Consider the following 19349-nt stretch of genomic DNA (forward strand, 5'->3'; position numbering starts at 1 on the left):
GATAGGCCTACATTTACATTTTTTGTTTATAAATTGATGGCCTATAAACATTTTATATAACTTTTTATTTTAGTATAATGTATACTTTTTTAGTTATGGAAGACATTGTTATTTCTACGTATGACTACCAATTATTTGAATAGTCAAGCAGCTTTATTAATATTTAGATTTAAATATTTTAGATCAAGTAAAAATTAGTGTGATCAAGTATATAATAAATTTTATTTTGTATGTACAGTACAAGACCAACTTGTGTTGATCTGGTCTCTCTGTTTAAATAAAGTTGAACTTGAACTATATTCTTTTTTGTTAATTTCTTTTGAGAAGACGAGTTCTCGGTAAACCTTGAGTTAATACATTATTTATTAATTGATTATTTGGAGTGTGGGAGCAGATTATGACCATGATAATAACAGATAAGTGATGACAGTAAATTCACAGTTTCATAAACACACAGGTCAGATCTACACAATATGTTAACATCTTTACTGTTATCATTGTATGGTTGATTGAAAGGAAAAGGTACTATTACCCACCGATTTTGCGGTGTTGTATGGGGACATGTTGGCAAAAATTAGTTCAGGTTAATCACGTTTTGTAAAGTGTAATTTACCTTGGGGAGGCGTATTTTTCTGAATCATTAAAACATCATTCATTTTCCACACACAGTGAACTGTCTGTCGTGAGAAACTTAAGCCTAAAAATATCATTTCCTCCTCGAGTGAACTTCAGCACAAACATACACACAATCATTCACCCCTGTGCTGTCTGTAAACCTGTTAACGTTACAAATAGACCGTAAACATTGGAGCTACCGTTGACCTTGATAATAATAATAGTTATACCTGGAATTTCCCTTTTGATCGTTTCGACAGTACAGTACCCAAAATAGGTTTTAAATAGGCCTACAGTATTTATGCAAATGCAAACGTTTATGTTGATTTTAGAGAATACGTTGAATTGCTCTTTTGTTGAGAACAGTCAGTGGACAATTTTAATTTTAATCTATATGTAAAGCGATCAAGAGTTAACAAGCCGTTTTTGACCGATATTTTTTTTACATTGTTAGGTCTACCCTACTGTTTTTTGGCCAAACGAATAAAATAAGATAACTGGCTAAATTTAAAATCTATAATTCATTTTCATTTAAGTTGTCATTCTGTCAACAAAAGGACAACTGCAGATTTGACTAGTGTTTAGACTGTTTAGTTAATTATAACCATAACTTTATTTTGGCGCGTAAAAATATATGATACTACAGAATTGTACCACTTTTCAATTAACTCGACTTTATCGTTATAGTATCAATGTAATTTTTACCTTTTCCTGAAAATACAATTTTGTAATTTCCATTCTCTTCTACAATTCCTAAAAATAGATCCATATAGCAAAAATATGCATAACAAAGACAAGACGCCATAATAGTCAAACGACTGTTGTGACCTGATCGATCCATACAGTGGTTGTTATAGAGGGGCAAGACGCATCTATTTTTTAGTTTCTTCAGTATAAAAGGTAAAAGGTAAGAATTATTATAATTACGTAAATATCAGTTAGGGGGGAAATGGCAAAATCAGCACTGTGGTTATGTTACAAGAGTTGTCAATAGATTATCTGATAAAACTCATAGAAAGTAGGACGCCTTTTGCCATTTTCCCCTAAACTGACATAGTACGGTACAAAGGATAGCAATTACCATTCGCCTTAATTATTATATTATAAAAATATAAAGAGTGAAAAACACGACAGCCTTCAGTACAGTTACTTATGCATATCAATATTTTCAACATAATCATAATAATCTGTGGTTTCTGAGTAAATGCATCGTTTCTGGTAATTGGTACGACATTGAACAATTGAATTATAGGCGTGACAGGCCTACGGTTAGACGGATTAAACCACTGACAATATTGTTTGTGGATAAAACGTAAGGGGACAAAAAGCCACCCTCGGTGTAGGCCCAATTACATTTTTTCAATTTATTCATGATCACAATTGATTTCACACGCGTATTTGTTGGTATGTAAGTAGGTTTGCGAATACCGAGAGTATTATTATCATTTAGCGAAACATGGCTGACGCCTAAAATGGAGCGATTAGAATTAAAGAATCAGTAACAGTTAAAAAATACCACAAATAATAAATTATTTATTGTATGTTTGCGGCTCTTTTACCATAATTTTTAAAAGTCAAAAAGATCAGAACATAATGAAATTTGGAATTGGCATATAGACGCAGTGGCGGATCTAGCGGGGGGCGTATGGGGCGTACGCCCCCCCTATTTTTTAAAGATTTTTTTTTTGTGAAAAAAATTAAATAGATGTTAAAAACACGTATCGTTTCGACGGTCATCAATCACCGATGGTTTGCACATTTTCATAGAGAAAATAGTACTTCGGAGCACATCGTCAGCTTGATCGCATTCCACCAAGCATGTACGTCGACATCCTTTGTGTAGCCTACTATCAATCTCTAGCGTTACCAACGATCATTCACAGTTAAGTGTAAAAGGAGCAAGATGATAAAAGCCACGTGGTGAGCTTGGTCGCGTTCCACTAAGCAGGTCGGCATCCTTTGTGATCGTCACTCCCGTATTGTAGAGTAGCGGTACCTCCATCGATCAGTAGAGTTGATGAAGCCACATGGTCAGTGCTACTATACTACGCGCCCATTTATTAAGTACAATAAAAACAAAGGCTAGGACTCAGGGGCGGTCGCAGGACTATTTTAAGATAGTTGCCCAAAGAGTCTATAAGGCGGTGTAGACACTGAATATTTGAGCCACAGGCGAAGCAAATTGTTAAAAGACACCCCCTAGATGGCCGCAAATTGTACTCTCGCACGTAAAATTCATGATAAATTGCACCTCTAGTTCGCCGGAAATGTCACTCATAGCGCTAGCAAACAGAGGATTGTAGCCAATAACATACGCGACTAACAATATAGGATAACGTCACGGGGAAGTCCCCGTAAATTAGTAAATTACCAATGGTTTATTCAAATTCAACACTGTAACTAATCCCTCGCTATTCAATTAAAATTGTATTATTACTACTATATTGTTGAAAATGGATTGCGTGATATGAAAATGAATTGATAGTAAAACGTAACAAAGATACGTTCATGTCTGGTTATTAGGTATTCATGCTCTGATGAAGCGGAGGATTAATTTTGTAGAGTTCCATTTAAAATAAATTTTGTTACAAAGAAATATTTTGGTTGTGGAGGTCGTTAAATTCGCTGGCGCCAGCATTACTTCTTTTACCAATTTTAACAATTAAGCTAACAACAAAACTCTGTAACTACTTTAAGCCTATCAAGATCCGGTTCTTGCAAAGAACTATACATTCATTTCAATATTCCAATATTCATTTCGTAGCAACAACTGCGCACCTCTCTTTGACGTCAACTTTAATATCACGATCACATGCCGCTATTGACTTTGGCCGTGACGTTACAAAAGCTGTTCCACAGTTAGTGCAGGTCTTTCTGTACTGTAGACAATAGGATATTACTGAAGTCTATATTTATTCACTCAAAATTACACAGATACTATTTTAGAAAAACACACAGGATTCTCGATATAAATGTATATATTACCAATACCTTACTTGTTATAGACCTTTTGAAGAAATTGTATTATTTGCTGCCAATCATTGAGTTCATTAAAACACACACACTTACAAACACTATCAAAATCCAGGCACAATACCAAAACAAGAGACACTTTTTTTTGACACAAGAATCATAAAGATGAACGCACTATAACAACAGCATGTTATAGACAGGCTACTATAAAATACTATCAAACAATCATATGACAAACACATTAACACATCCAAGAGAGAGGGCAGTCAATACGAGTACTAACTCACTTGCCTCCTGATTTACGTAAAGGTAAGAAATTACAAAACACGGTACTACCTATAAAACTTTTTGCAGACGACACCAAGTTGTATAGAGTGGTCAATAACATTGATGATGCGGATTTATTTCAAAGAGACATTGACAGTGCTTCCCATTGGTCTAATGTTTGGCAATTGCCTTTTAATGACATTAAGTGTAAGGTATTTCATTATGGTCGTGATAATCCCAATTTCTTGTATTCAATGGCTGGTAATTTACTACATGAGGTAAAGCAGGAGAAAGATCTAGGTGTTACCTTTGATCCTAGTTTAATCTTTAATTTGCATGTAGCGGATATTTGTAAAAGAGCTAATAAGAAACTAGGAATGATTTATAGGTCTTTTAAATTCTTGAATAAAGATGGATTTTTGAAGCTGTATAAGTCTATTGTCAGGCCAACGCTTGAATATTGTAACACTCTTTATAATCCTATTAGAAAACGAGATCAGGATGAAATAGAGAAGGTCCAGCAAAGAGCAACAAGATTGATTCCTAGGTACCGTAATATTCCTTATGAACAACGTTTGAGAATTCTTGGTCTTCCTACCATGAGATATCGAAGGCAGAGAGCAGATATTATCCAAGTTTTTAGGATTGTTAAAGGTTTCGATCGTATTTCGATCAACACATTTTTTGAATTTGATCTAGAATCTCGGGCCCGTGGACACCCATATAAACTCAAGTTTAAAAGCTCTCGTCTTAATATTAGGAGGGACACGTTCTCCAGGAGAGTTATTCTCTTATGGAATGCTCTGCCTACGGATGTAGTTTCATGTGCTACGGTGAACTTGTTCAAAGCAAAACTTAACGTCGCATGGTCTAACCACCCGCTGAAGTTTTCACCCTATATAGAATATGATTTTATTGCTAAGAGGGGCTTTTAAGCACTGAGTGCTTCGCCTCGATCCCGTAGACGAAAGTGTACGGGAAACAAGTAAACAAGTAAACATTTTTCATATATACAGCAACACAATAGCGATAAGACGGAAGTTGCCTTAATTAAGCCTGTTTCCTGTCGACGTTATTATTCGACGCTATCGTCCGTCGTCGTCGTTGATCGTTAACAGTTCAACGACGATCGTTTGAAAACGATCAAGTTGAAATGATAACGATACCGAGTACCTTTTTCTGTAAATCGTTAACATTTCAATGTTTACGTAGAAGATCGCCGATTATTGTTAACGATAGCGTCGAAAAGCGTCGACAGGAAAACAGGCTTTAAGATACCGGAATTACTTGTATGCAATTGACACGCAGTAATTTGAAGGCAATTCCGTTTGAATCGTGTTTGTAGTTTGTTGACGCTCGCGTGTTGTGTTTAAAATGTTACTTGTAATACTAATTGCAGATTCATTTGGACCTTCCCATAATGCATTGGTGCGTGGAGTTTCATTCATCATTATATCATACTGTATTGCTATACAGTAGTCTTTTTTTTGTTATCACGTGACATACAATTTCCAGAATTCATTTTCATTTATCCACTATATAAACTGTACAACCACGGACACTCCAGAAAAGAAAATATGATCGAAATTTGCAGAAAGAAGCAATTATTATTATAAAACACTATTTCAAAGTTCGGAACGTTCGTAATTTTTACGGAAATTCGCCCAACTATTACGGACGTAGAGAAATGAAGACACATAGGGGCTAGGGTACTACGAATGATGGGAATCCCCGGCAAAATGTAATGATTATGGCTAAATCAACGACCCGTGTGACGGGGGTTTACCACGATCACAGTGTGTAGTGGCACTTCTCACGCACACAAGCAATCCAAACAGACGGTCAACAAACACAACAAAAACGCTAGTTTTCCAACCCTGAACTTCTATAACGTTAATGATTAACATAAATATATGATGAAATGGGATATAAATTTTAATTTAGTGGCAGAAAAAATATTTAATATGAAATTAAAGGTGTCGCCCCTACTGTATAGTCAAGTGCCTATGAAAATTATCCCGTTAGGCCTACATTTTATTAAAACGTATTACTATTAAAATATTAACAACTAGATGGTCGTGCCCACAGATGGTTCTCGAATACACACGGTAATTTCAGGGTAAAAAAACTGGCGATTTCAAATGCACGTACCGCAGGACTATAATACATTGTCGTTTACAGAAACGAATAAGTAGACACAATTATTTATGTAGTCAACCAAAATTAGCACCCTGAGAATTACTTCTGAAAGAGAAACTTACCACAAAATGAGTCCAAATTGTTTATTCATTTAAAGAAACCCAATTAGGGTTGAGGGATGGGAAAGAGGATAGGGGGAAAGAGGTTAGGTACAAAGAGGAACAATTTTTAAATGTATTCTTTATCCACATCAGTAACGAAATATTGTTTTCATTTTTTATAGGCCTATAAATAATATACCACTAACGGTGACTAAATAAAAATAGTAAAACATTTGCGATTTAATACTTTGTTAAAACTGTCACTGTCATAGTCGATTGAAATAGTAAAGTACATGAAACGATACAACACTACGACGTTTATATTTTTTGTAATTATTAATTAATGCAAACGTTGAGAAGCAACTGTCAGTAATAAAGTTTATTTGTATATTACGTGTTTATATATCTAACAGTAGAGCCTATCCACAATCACAATAATAAAGTTTATTTGTATATATTTTTTTTACATCTAACAGTATTCACAGTAAGAAATGTTTGTATATATTTTTTTACATCTAACAGTATTCACAGTAAGAAATGTTTGTGTATATTTTTTTACATCTAACAGTATTCACAGTAAGAAATGTTCGATTGAAATGACGACCAAAAATGGTTAATAGGTATTTGCAATACTGTATTGTCAAAGTATTGCAAGTTTATTCTCCAAGGGCTCATAAATTTACCAACTTGTGTTAAACCAAACTGGCAGACTGAGAGATTGGAATGTTCCATTCATCGCAAATCAATACATTTGTAAAAACGTATATATTAAATCTATCAAAATAGTATTTTTTAAGAAAATCGGCCTGTCTTCAACATTATGATGCTGTACTCGAGCTGTTCAACCGGTTTTCAGCTATTAAAAACAATTATCGTAGGAAGAGATAGGAAAATGCGAAGCGTCCTCGTATTATTTTGTGCGGGTATTTTTCAAGTTGGACATCCATTAGACAGTGTATACCACGATCGGAAAACACCCCTATTTGGGGCAAATCGTTGAACCTAAATTCGTTTTAATCGTCAATAACTAATTATCTAACTCAAATTAATTAGTAAACAGGATTATATTTGGTGGTTAAAATCAGTGCCGAACATATACCAACTTTATATACCATCGAGTAAAAATTTTAGAAGTAAGGCGCGATTTACCGAATTGTGCCCTTACGTAAATTTATATATAGATGCTGCAGCATTTCATGACCCTTGTTGTTTTATTTGTTTTCCCGTCGATGATTCTCATAAACAAATCGCGATGACAAAAGAGGTGTTTTGTTTTTTTCAAATCACTAAATATAATGTAATGATGATCGAGCCGGACCGCTAATTTTTAAACGATCGTTTAAAAATCGTTGAATCGTTGAATATGCCGTGATTTTAATTGTCAAAAACATGATGTCAGTCGATGGCTCGGAGTTTCGATAAATCTCGCGTCGCATGTGTTGCGTGGTGGTGGAAAACACTCTCAGCAAGTTTGCTTCATTAATATGAGACTCTGTGACGACCCACTTTAACGTGACGTCATTTTACTTTAGCTGCATGCGATCGAAGAAGTAGTCGTCACCGCGATCGACCCGGCGCGCGTGTAAGAAAATAATACCGGCGGCCTAGGCTAGGACAAGTTTATAAAAGCTGAAAAACATCGTCGCGTTGTAAAAATGTAGATGTAAAGTACAGGCAAGTTGTTAGCTTGCTTTTGGTACTCTAGGTAAGTATCAGCTGCATGTTCCACATGTCGTAATTTGCGAGCTTTAGAGTGTTTGGTAAATGACATTATGAGATGTTTGTAAATCGTTTTAAACGACTTACAATGCGCTAGAACGCCAAAATTTCCAGGGGCCCTCGGCCCCTGGACCCCCACCGGGGTCCCTTAGCGGCCCCCTGGCCCCCAGCCAATGTTTGCTCACTTCGATCGCAAAGCTACGCCACCCCTATTTCAATATCCTGGATCCGCCCCTGTAGACGAAACAGATGTAACGAAGATTGATACATGATTTAGAATTTAAAAACATCATAAAAAAAAATATCAAAGAATTCATTGCAATGTTGAAGAAATTGAAACTTCCATCCGCTGCAGGATCGTTTGAATAATTAATTAATTATGCAAATTGTCTGATAGTCTACTAATCCTGGGATTGAATAATACAACGAAAGGCCTTTATTATGACCCAGGACTAAAGACGACTGCTTATTGGATGCTCCATAAAAAAGTACCAATCTATGTAGTAATTCAATTCAATTCAACTTTTAATCGTAATAATCATAAAACCTGAGATTAAGATTTATTTTGAACTTCATGAAATACAAATCTTTTGTAAGTAACATCCGAACAAAATAATAATGTGTTTGTGATCTTTATGATAATAGTTTATTTGGAATTCCTTATCGCTTTTACAATACTGCACCTAAAAATAGTTTGTACAAATACAATATGTAAATACAAAATGTAGATTGTTATTCTAAGCGAAATAAATTGACACTTTTAGTATAGATAATAGTTATGATTTCAGAGAAAATCTTAGACATGATAACAAAGAACCAATATTTATAACCATGTTTTATTTGAATATGAAATGAAAAATAAATTTAATGCTCATCAACTTTACGAAATGTATTCAAAACCTGGAAAGGTGAGTCACTGATATTCCCTAGTCAAACAAACTATTAACCTGCTATATATATATTGTATCTACTTGTATTGTTTTTCTAATAACGAAACGATAACAATAATAACGAAGATAAAATAGACGATATAGATTATGTTGTTGGGCTTAATAAAAACCTGATGTTGGTATAATAATTGTATGAATTGATTGATGAAAACGATTACTATAGTTTGCTGTTGATGAGAACAGTGTGGGGCGAATCATTGGGCGTTCTCGGCAATTTACCCGTATCTTTCAATATACAGGAAATCATCGAACAATTGACTAATCAATTTAAATCATTGGATTTAGGCTAGTATTCTCCCAAATAATTTCCAAACAGGGCAAAAAATCATCTACAAATCCGTAGACAAAAGTGATTTTTCCATAATAACGTTGGAAAAATTATAGTAAATCAATTACATTAATTTACTTCCTCAATAACATAGCATTATGAGATGGTTTTAATTGGAAACATATTCAAGTTTAATTGACTTTGAATTTCCCGAAGAATATTAATAAAATTTTGGAATTTCCATTTCATTCATTTCTAAATAGAGATTCAATAATAATAATAATGATTAGGCCGAACGCGATCACCAGATCTTTCCATCAGACGCTATTCAATCTACTCTTACGAGTGTGAAAGACGCATTTTTAAAACTATTTTTTTTTGTAATTAAGGAGGAAAAGTTAAAGGTAAGAATATTTGTATAACATGTCATATATTAGGTAGGTCTGTTATTAAACAAATCAATAATTACCAAATATTTATTTGTTCATTTTTGAATTCAAAAGCCGAAATGACGTCACTGTATTTCTAGTTGCTATCCCAGGTAGGCCAGTATTCATAATATAATATAATAATAATATTCCATGTATCCATAATCAATGATAAGTAATTAAGTTTGACTGAATATACCTGCCTATAATCATTCATGAACAATGTATTGCTAGAGTGAAATGAAGAAGTAAACTTAATTCTAAAATAACGCTTACTTAAAGATGTATTGTCCCTTTGACTAATTCCCAAACATTTTTTTTTTTTTAATTTCGAAAAAAAGTGGGTCATTTTGAAGTATCATAATAGTTATTAACTTTCACCAAAAATTATTAAAAAAAAAAATAATTTAACCGAAATACAGATGTTTTTTTGTTCAAAAAATAACTTTGACTTCCAGTCAAAGTTTTCAATCAAAACATATCCCATAATGCAATGCGCTTGTTTGGCTACTCTGTATGCATAATCATAAAACTTCCTTGCGATCTGTGTGAAAACACCTTCTCAACCGTGATGAGTTGTAAACAATCCTAATTAGCATCATGCATAATGCATACTCATGGTTTGAAATCTTTGTTTACTTTCGCTTGCAACGATTTCTCAGACGAAATGTAATCTAATTAATTTACCTGTTAATTACGTAAACTGTTGTTTTTGGCTCGAATTTTCGACTTAAAGTGAATAACTTTAATATTACTTTGATATGGCCAATTTAAATTTAGAATAATTTTTTTTCATTTTTTGTGTTTCAAGGGACAATACATCTTTAATGGGACGCTCTAGCGTTTGAGCTTGGTGTGCACAGACTCCCACAATTCAAATGAAAACACCAGACCTGACTCTCTCGAACATAAAGTTAAATTTATAAAACACATGTAATGACTTTTTGAATTAATGTAGGCCTACTGTAACACCAAACGTTTCACAATTGTTGAGGACATTGATGGGCGTCTTAATTTAGGCTACCAAACTTTAGAACAGAAATGAAAACAAGAACGCATTGTACAAAAATGCTTGTTAATAAGTTTTATACAAACTTGCAAAGGCAGACGCCATTGTAAATACATATATAATTAGGCCTACACATTAAATTTGATTTAATTTTATCGTGATAAATAATACCATATAATAGTATTATTATTATTAATACTATATCCTTTAATAAAGCTTGATGATATTACGTTGAAAAGGGTAACATAACGTATGATTTTACCAACTAATAAAAAAATGTATTGGACCAGTGGTTATTATATTCATTTTGTAAATTGAAACGACAGTCTTAATTAAGAAAATAGAATTTCTTTTTCAGTAACATAATGGATGGATTGAGAAACTTTTGTCAAGAATTCAGTAATGCTTATCCTGGTGATACTGTAAAGAAGTTGAGATTTCTTCTGCATGAGCACCTACCAGTTGGTGAATTATCACAGAAAGGCTATACAGGAATGAGTTTATTTAATGACCTTAAAAGTAAAGGCCTTATCGCATACAATGATATTAACCTTATGACAGAAATTGCAGACGTAACAAAAAATGGTGATGCAAAAGCCAGTGTGAAGAAGTACAAAGAAAGCGTTGGTGAACAATATGATGATAGCTGCCCATGCGAAGCAGGTTTGTCTTTACAGCGTAAAACACTTTATGAAGCTATGACTGCAATCACAGAAAATGACAGGGGTGATTTGCACAATTTGATTGAGTTCTACGGATTAAAAGCACTCGGGTTTACAAATAAATGGGATTTGGTATTTCATTTGGAAAAAGAACTCGAATTGAACACCCAGGCGAAATTGGCGGTATTTGCCGGAAAGTTGCACAAAGGACCAAAAACCATATTACTGGGTATGTATTAAAAAATGATCCCTCTTTTAAATGTTACACGTTTAATATTACACCATTTCCATCATCTTCAGCAGACTAATCTTAAATAACCAATTCTGTGCTTCGCTTTGGCCTTCCCAGATTAGAAGTTTTTATTTTTATTGTACAGGTGAAGAAGACCAGGGAACAAGTGGAGGATTACCTGCAGCTAATGTTGGTGGTATGTTAGGTCTTCTATTAGATTAGTCCAACATTGTCTCATTTTTATTAATTGAAACATGCATACATACACAAGCATTTTAAATTGACACTTTAGTTTATGGAAATAATTGGCTTATACATCATTAAGTTTGACTTAAGAATAACAGGGCCTTTAGGCATTATATTTTCTTACTGGTAGGCTACAAGTACTGCACTACGGTAGCATTTAAAAAAAAAAAACTTAGAAAGGTATTGAATGTCATCTATGTGTTTGATTAAATAACCTAAGCATAATATTTTTACTTTACTCTCTATAATTACATTAAATAATACATTGTAATTTTACAGTTAGTCAAGCTGCAGCACTACCTGAAAGACCACCACTGACGCATTTAAATATTGGTAAGTACTACTGTATATACTTTGGATGCCATGAAAGTATGAACAATTAAAACATGTATTTAAGCATGGAGAAACCAGATTTGAGTGATGATGTGTACCGTATTTAAAGACCCAAAGTAGGTTTAAAGTAAAGTTAACCGGTCGGGCCCACGCAAGATTTGATAAGGCAGGTAATGGTGGAATGTACAAGCATCGGGAAACCGCCGATTCTAGCACGGTGAGAGAAAATATCATCATTTTTGGTGAGCAAAATTCCATTCAGCCGACTTAACCGCAAACGTTCACATTCACCATATTATTCAATGCCATAAGTTATCCTTATTAAAGAGAATAAAATGCTTTTTTTAAAGATCTTAATGAAGAAACTTTCCTGGAGCTTCTTGAAGACTTGTCCGAATGGTTAAAAGTTGATGGAAATGTCTACCTGTTAAAATTACTACTTGCCGATTTTAGCGAAATTGCTGTAGGAGACATAGAGGAAACAAAGGAACCATACGATCTATTTAGATTGCTCAATACTGCTGGACGTATCAGCGGAAAAAACGTTGATGTAATCATTGAAGCCTTCAGTTTGTGTGGATGGTATGGTGCTGCGGATGTGATAAAGCAAAAGATACCAAAATTCGATGGATTCGTTAGGGACATGAAAATAACTAAATTCTCTCAACTTAGACAAAATTTAATCCCATTTGGTCGCATGCTAGGCCTTAGTAAGATGAAAAAAATATGCCATTGGTATAAAATTGCTGTTAATCAAGTTGAAGATCGATGGGACCTCTTGTCCGAACTTGAAAACAGGGATCTACTTACAAATGTAAAATTCATTAATAAACTTGAAAATAATAAGATGACGAAAGAAGCGAGTGTGCTGAAGAAAGGCCTCAACCTAAAGGTTAAGTAAATAAATGTATGTACATACAATGTTTACCCATCAATAAACATTCGATTGCTGTACATAGTTATGCCCATAGTTCATAGTAGGTTAAAGTGGTAATATTGCTTGCTTGCAGCGATGTTTGGTAAATGTTACCGTATAAAGTCCATTTTATAGAACAGTAGTATTATGTCATTAGGAAGAAAGATTGGGTGGCTTAAGTATATTAGAAAATAAGTAATTGCTTTGTTACAGATTTCATAAATGATGATTAATTTTGATTTATGTATAGGGATACATTAACACAATATATATATTGATAAGTTAGATAAATAATTAAATGTGTGTATTATAAGGTTTATATAACGTTTGTTTTATTGTAGTATAATATTTCACTAGTATATATTAATTATAGTTACAGTTTGAAGGCATAAACATATACCATTTGTATAGTAAAGAGACTATATAACCTAATTCCTTAGTTCAACACAGACGAGATAGCATGATTGTATAGGTACATGTACACTATTAAGATATGCCGATAATTTAGCGAAGCTATTCATCATTACAGCTGTTCTGTAGAACAGTCAAACGTAAAATAATGATTTCTTGTTATAAACAAAATTGCATCACTGTTCCAAACCAAATTAAGTACGTTCACGCATTTTTTTGTTTAAAAATACCTTTTTAATGTTTTTATTCTGGGTACCCGAGTCTAGGACTCTCTCATCTTCTCCTCCTCTTCCATCTGGACACCATTGAGCCACCTTTCAAGTCCGTAACTAGTCAGCGGTTGCGCCAGTATCTTCCCGACGCGGGGGCTACATTACCCGACGAGGGGGCTATGCGAGCATCACTAGGCTGGGGGCCAGGGCCGCCAAGGGGGCAGGGGACGCCAAGAGCCCCTGGTGGGGGACCAGGGGGCGAAGAATTAATAGAATTTCCTTTCTATTATATATTATGAAAGCAATTCCAGTACCGTACGGTATGCGCTTAACTTTACAAAATATTATGCTTTACAAAGGAAGATTATAAAAAAATTAAAAACACTATCATTTCCAGAAGTAAGGACAACTTCAGCAGTTACAGACTACTGTATAACGCAATTTTTTGCGGACGGAGTAGAAGATGTAGATGATGATAAATTATCTCCAAGTTTTTAATTCGAGAAAATAAATTTAAACGTGAATACGTCGATACTCATTGCAATGAAACCGACTATCGTCCTTTTGGACCGTCTTTATTTTGTACATTATAGGCCTACTATTAATCAGAAAGGAAAACAAGGCCAACAGCCATTAAGTCGCGTGCTACAATGCATAGTGATACCGGACCGACAGACAAACAGACCGGACAGACAGACAGACCGACAGACAGACGGACCGACCGACATAGTGAACTATACTGACCGAAATTACTGAACATGTTTAAAAATGTTGAAATGTTTAAAAACATTTATATTTTTTTAATTTACACGTGCGTGGCCTGTCACCTTTGACGTGCTCGTATAACGTAATTTCGAGTTGAAAAGTAAGTTAAGAAAACAGAAATCGGGCAAGAAGAGTGCGCAATAACATTTAACGCGCAGTGCGCGCGCAAAAATCTGCGCACTCATGGCAATTTTGTAAACGCTTAAAATTGCCTGAAACGTACTCTTATTTCATCGAAAATAAATTTTGAAAATTTTAAGCGCGCTTACGCATGCGTTACATGCGCTACGCACGTAATTGTATTGCCATATGATGATTTATGCCCTGAAATTTATGAGTACCAAATTTTATTTAATTGTGATTCATGGTTGTTAAGATATGATTACAAACGTGATTTCGTTAAATCGTGCGTAGACCGCGTAATTTTTTATTGCGCACCGTGAAAACATAACCACATCGATTCCTGGCCATAAGGAATATTCTGTGAAAAATTGACTTAGCTAGATTAAACTGATATCAAGATAAGGTCATAAAGCGATAAAACGCATAGTGATACCGGACCGACAGACAGACAGACAGACAGACCGACAGACAGACCGACAGACAGACCGACAGACAGACAGACAGACAGACAGACCGACCGACCGACATAGTGAACTATAGAGTCGCTTCCAAGCGACTAAAAATACTCAGAATGCGTGGTATACACACGTTAATAATTTGTCAGTTTGTGATTTCAATGGGTGTCCCTTTTCAATTCTTTTACTATTTGTTCAACCTTCCAAACGTTAAGCGGCGCGGAATTGTTGGAATAACCATGGAGTAAAGAATTCTTTACTCCATGGAAATGGAGTAAAGAATTCTTTACTCCATGGAATAACTTTTCCTTTCGGTGGTGGTGGGTCTAGAAACCAGAGCTTAAAACGTAAATCCATTGTTTGTTCCACCGAATTTTAGGCCTACTAAAATCCATGTTAGATTCATAGGGCCCAAGAAACCGTAACAAGAGTAAACCATAATAAGTTAAAAATAACTTTAGACTAGCGAAAAGGAATCTTGCCGAATGCTACCAGACATGATCACTCTTTCGGCTGTAGGCCTTTTCTCGTTTTATAGTATACGCAGTATACGCAGCTAGGTTTAATTTGACCTTTCCTAAAATACAATTTTTAAATTTCCATTCTCTTCTAAAATTCCTAAAAATAGATCTATAGAATCATGTTTATGCATAACAAAGGTAAGACGCGATTGAACAGGTCACTTCACCCGATTCACAGCTCAGTGTAGCTATTTATTGCGTGGAAAGACGCTTTTTTAATATAGTTTCTCTAAGTAAAGGAAAGGCAAAAGGTAAGTAGAATTATTGTACTGTATAACATTAAGTAGTCCTATTACACAAAGCAATAATCACCAATCAATTTGTTTAATGTTTTAATTAAAACTACAGTTTGTGACTCTGCAAAACGTTTTCTTTACAGCATAACATAATGGATAGACATACACGATTCAGTAGCTTTCGTCAGAAATTCTGTGACGCTTACAATGGAGTAAACAAACAGGAATTGAGATTTCTTCTGTATGATCACCTACCGGTTGGTGTATTAGGAGATGAAAACTATTCAGGAATGAATTTATTTACTGAACTCAACCGTAGAGGCCATATCGAATACAATAATGTTAACATAATGTCAGATATTGCAGCAGACGTGACAAAAAATCAATGTGCAAAACAAAGTGTAATAAAGTACAAAGAAGAAGTTGGTAAAGAATACGATGATGATAGCTGCGAGGCAAGATTGTCTCTATGGCGTAAAACACTTTATAGAATCATTTGAAATCACAGAAAACAAGGGCGGTGATTTATACAACTAATACAAGTTGATTGACTTGTACCAATTGCGCCCAGAAGGCTTTACAAATAAATGGGATTTAGTATTTTATTTGGAGAAAGAACTCGAACTAAACACACAAAAGAAATTGACCAAATTTGCCAGTGTTTTGAACAAACATGCACAAATCGTATTACTGGGTACGTATTCAGTTTTAACAAAGTCTGACCTCATAACATATTTTTACTGATTATAACTGTTTGTTCCCGTTCTTACTTTTTCAATTCTAATTTAATTTTACAGGTGATGATGGTGATGATGATGATGATCAGTTACCTGCAGGTAATGTCTGTTGTATGTCAGGACCGATGGTGTATTTGCTAATGAAGCTATAAATATTCATTAGGGCCTATTTATTATTGGAAATGTTTACCAATACCACCTTTTATGTTTGAATTTGAACTAGGCCTATATAATAAATGGTAAACTGAGAACTGATTCTCAGTAAGAGCAAGTATAGAATCTATGATTGTAGGCTTCCTTACCATTAAAAGAAGAACATAAAATCAAGTATTGAAAAGGGTATTTTTGTTGGTTAAATAATCAAAAACCTCATTACAATTTTGCATTCACTAAATGTTATTTGTTATTTATAACTTACAGGTGATCAACCTGAAGCACTGGAAAGCACTGAAAGACAACCATTGACTCCATTAAATATAGGTACAAAAACTATACTTTATAATACTTAGAACCATAAAGTAAGCCAACTCACGTGAGAGCATCCTGGTGATGGCTGACCAACTACCAGATCAGCACACCGGGAGACGATCCCCTACTCTTTTCGAATAGTGTGCCAATTTCTTTAACGTGCACTGTTAAGTACATGGGAACAACGGTATCTTGTCTAAAGATGCAATTAGTGTGGTGCAGATAAGTTCGAAGCCATGCCTATTACATGCTAGTCCGATATTATCATTACACCATCACTCTCTGGTATAACAGCACCCGCCGCTATTTCTAGACGGTCTCCCATCATCATCATCATCAATTGAAAATTGAAACATACTAACTTACATACACATACATTTTAAATTGACACTAGAGTTAATGGGAATAATTGGCTTATATAGCATTAAGAATACGTTTGACTAAAGGATAAGTGCCGTTGAACTGATCCTGACTACCGACAAGGAATCACTGGCGTATACTCAAAAGGGTTGTTAGGCATTATACTTTCTTATTACTACTGTATTAAATTGTAACGTACGATACTATACGGTGTAGCATTTAAAATTAACTTAGAAAGGTATTGAATTTCATCTATGTGTTTATTCATTGTTCATTAAATAACCTTTCACTTTACTCTCTATAATTATAATAAACAATTATTGTAATTTTACAGTTGGTCAAGCTGCAGCACTACATGAAAGACCACCACTGACGCATTTAAATATAGGTAAATTCAATAATGCATTTATGTGATCGATGATTTGTATTTAAAGAACTAAAGTATGTTTAAAGTTAAACCGGTCGGGCCATACACTATTTTAGAAAGCAGATAATTGAATACAGCTCTGTATCATCGGCCAGTGTGCCATTTTTTTGGTACATAAGTTGGGGTCCCCTTATGTAAAAGCCGAACTACTTCCTAAATATAACTAAACATAACATTCTAAATAATCTCTTTCACTATAAAGTAGAAGTTGCTCAGATTCGAACCCCATACATCGACATGTAAAGTCCATAGTCTAATCCATTAGAATAAACAGACGGCTAGACAGAAAGCATTTGCATTAGTGATTTTTTATTAGATAAATTCTTACGTCACATCTTATGGATATGAATAATAAATATTCATGTATATTTTGTGACGTTTCATGAGGGGTCCCCAACATATGTAAAAAAAGAAATGTTGCGTGCCACCGACTAGCACGGTGAAAGAAACTATCTATCGTGTTAATTTTTTTAATTGTTTTTTTGGTGAGCAAAATTCCATTCGGCCGAATCAACAACTTTAAAACCTCACAATCACAGTATTCACAATATTATTCAATGCCGTAAGTTATCCCTACTAAAGAGAATACAATGTTTTTTTTTAAAGATCTTTCGACAGACGATTTGTTGGAGCTTCTTGTCGATTTGTCAGGGTGGGTAAAAGTTAAGGGAAATATCTACATGCTAAAATTACTACTTGGCCATTTTAAGGTAATTTCTGTTGGAGAAATAGGAAAAGCAAAAGACCCATTCGATCTGTTTAATTTACTCATTGCTTCTGGACATATCAGCGGAAAAAATATCGATTTAATCATTGAAGTCTTCAGTTTGTGTGGATGGTATGATGCTGCGGATGTGATAAGAAAGAAGATAAAAGACTTCAAAGAAATCGTTAAAGGCATGAAAATAACTAAATTCCCCCAATTTCGACAAAATGTGATCGTATTTGGTCGCATGCTAGGTTTAAATAAAATTAAGAAAATATGTCAATTGTACCGAATCTCTGTTAACCAAATAGTAGATCAGTGGGACCTGTTAGTGGAACTTGATGGTAGAGATATACTTGAAAGTGAAATTTTTATTGGGAAGCTTAAAAGAAATGGGATGGAGAAAGAAGCAAATGTGCTGAAAAAAGAAACAGATAATGTAATTCCACAAAGTTTCATATACATAAAAGATTCTACAAGTAATATTAGCAGGCTATATACCTGTAGCTTAGTCAAAGATGTTCAGGTAGGCATATCTGTGGTGGAAAAAAAATAATTGCATTTTCAGTTCTAGAACATAAGGAAGTGGTTTTCTAAGGTTAAAGAGGTTTGACCTTAACATCGATACATTTCCTCAATTGTTATAATACAGTAAGAACATTTTCTATAGCCATTTAGCCTGCTTTATAATAGCTTGTAGTTTGTAACAGTGTAACTATAATGTTGTATTAACTTTATAGATTATTACAATTTTGTAGAATAGTATGTTTTTAAAAACTGGTAATAATATTAAGAATATTAAGTAGCTTTTATACATTTATAGTCATGCGTATATTTTATATGAATAATGAATAATTTATGCTTTATAGTTACAATTATGAGGAACAGTTTAGTAATGAGGCATAAACACGGATATTCAATTGAGAGCTCAAGTTCTACAATTTCTCGGTTAATTTTAGTGTAGTAGAGCTGTATAAAAATGTGTTTTTATTGAAAAAATAAAATACTAGTAGAAAGTTAGATTCATTCTTTTAATTATGGACATATGGATATTCTATTAAGAAATAGGT

General features: G+C 34.1%; 2 protein-coding genes across 6 annotated transcripts; both read left to right on the top strand.

Annotated features, from left to right (window-relative positions):
• Positions 1-1437: 1437 nt before the first annotated feature.
• On the top strand, positions 1438-14008 carry LOC140057804 (uncharacterized). 5 transcript variants are annotated; one of them, XM_072103546.1, is made up of 5 exons: positions 1438-1522; positions 10814-11360; positions 11509-11559; positions 11889-11942; positions 12293-14008. In XM_072103546.1, exons 2-5 carry the CDS (start codon positions 10835-10837, stop codon positions 12841-12843), a joined length of 1182 nt encoding a protein of 393 aa, XP_071959647.1. In that variant the 5' UTR covers positions 1438-1522; positions 10814-10834; the 3' UTR covers positions 12844-14008. The 5 variants fall into 5 exon arrangements, with proteins under 5 accessions (XP_071959647.1, XP_071959650.1, XP_071959651.1 ...); XM_072103549.1 differs by having other exon boundaries at positions 1442-1522; positions 10828-11360; XM_072103550.1 differs by having other exon boundaries at positions 1443-1515; positions 10828-11360.
• Positions 14009-15733: 1725 nt separating this feature from the next.
• LOC140057630 (uncharacterized) lies at positions 15734-19349 on the top strand. Its single transcript, XM_072103347.1, has 6 exons — positions 15734-16036; positions 16125-16275; positions 16379-16417; positions 16739-16798; positions 17481-17534; positions 18180-19349. Exons 1-6 carry the CDS (start codon positions 15734-15736, stop codon positions 18833-18835), a joined length of 1263 nt encoding a protein of 420 aa, XP_071959448.1. The 3' UTR covers positions 18836-19349.

Source organism: Antedon mediterranea, chromosome 8 (genome assembly GCF_964355755.1).
Source record: "Antedon mediterranea chromosome 8, ecAntMedi1.1, whole genome shotgun sequence".
Taxonomy (NCBI): Eukaryota; Metazoa; Echinodermata; class Crinoidea; order Comatulida; family Antedonidae; genus Antedon; species Antedon mediterranea.

Coding starts and splice junctions, on each gene's coding strand:
- LOC140057630 (XM_072103347.1), top strand. CDS start 15,734: ATGGATAGACATACACGATTCAGTAGCTTTCGTCAGAAATTCTGTGAC. Junction 16,799..17,480: donor ATTGACTCCATTAAATATAG/GTACAAAAACTA, acceptor GTAATTTTACAG/TTGGTCAAGCTGCAGCACTA. Junction 17,535..18,179: donor ACTGACGCATTTAAATATAG/GTAAATTCAATA, acceptor TTTTTTTTAAAG/ATCTTTCGACAGACGATTTG.
- LOC140057804 (XM_072103546.1), top strand. CDS start 10,835: ATGGATGGATTGAGAAACTTTTGTCAAGAATTCAGTAATGCTTATCCT. Junction 11,361..11,508: donor ACCAAAAACCATATTACTGG/GTATGTATTAAA, acceptor TTTATTGTACAG/GTGAAGAAGACCAGGGAACA. Junction 11,560..11,888: donor ACCTGCAGCTAATGTTGGTG/GTATGTTAGGTC, acceptor GTAATTTTACAG/TTAGTCAAGCTGCAGCACTA.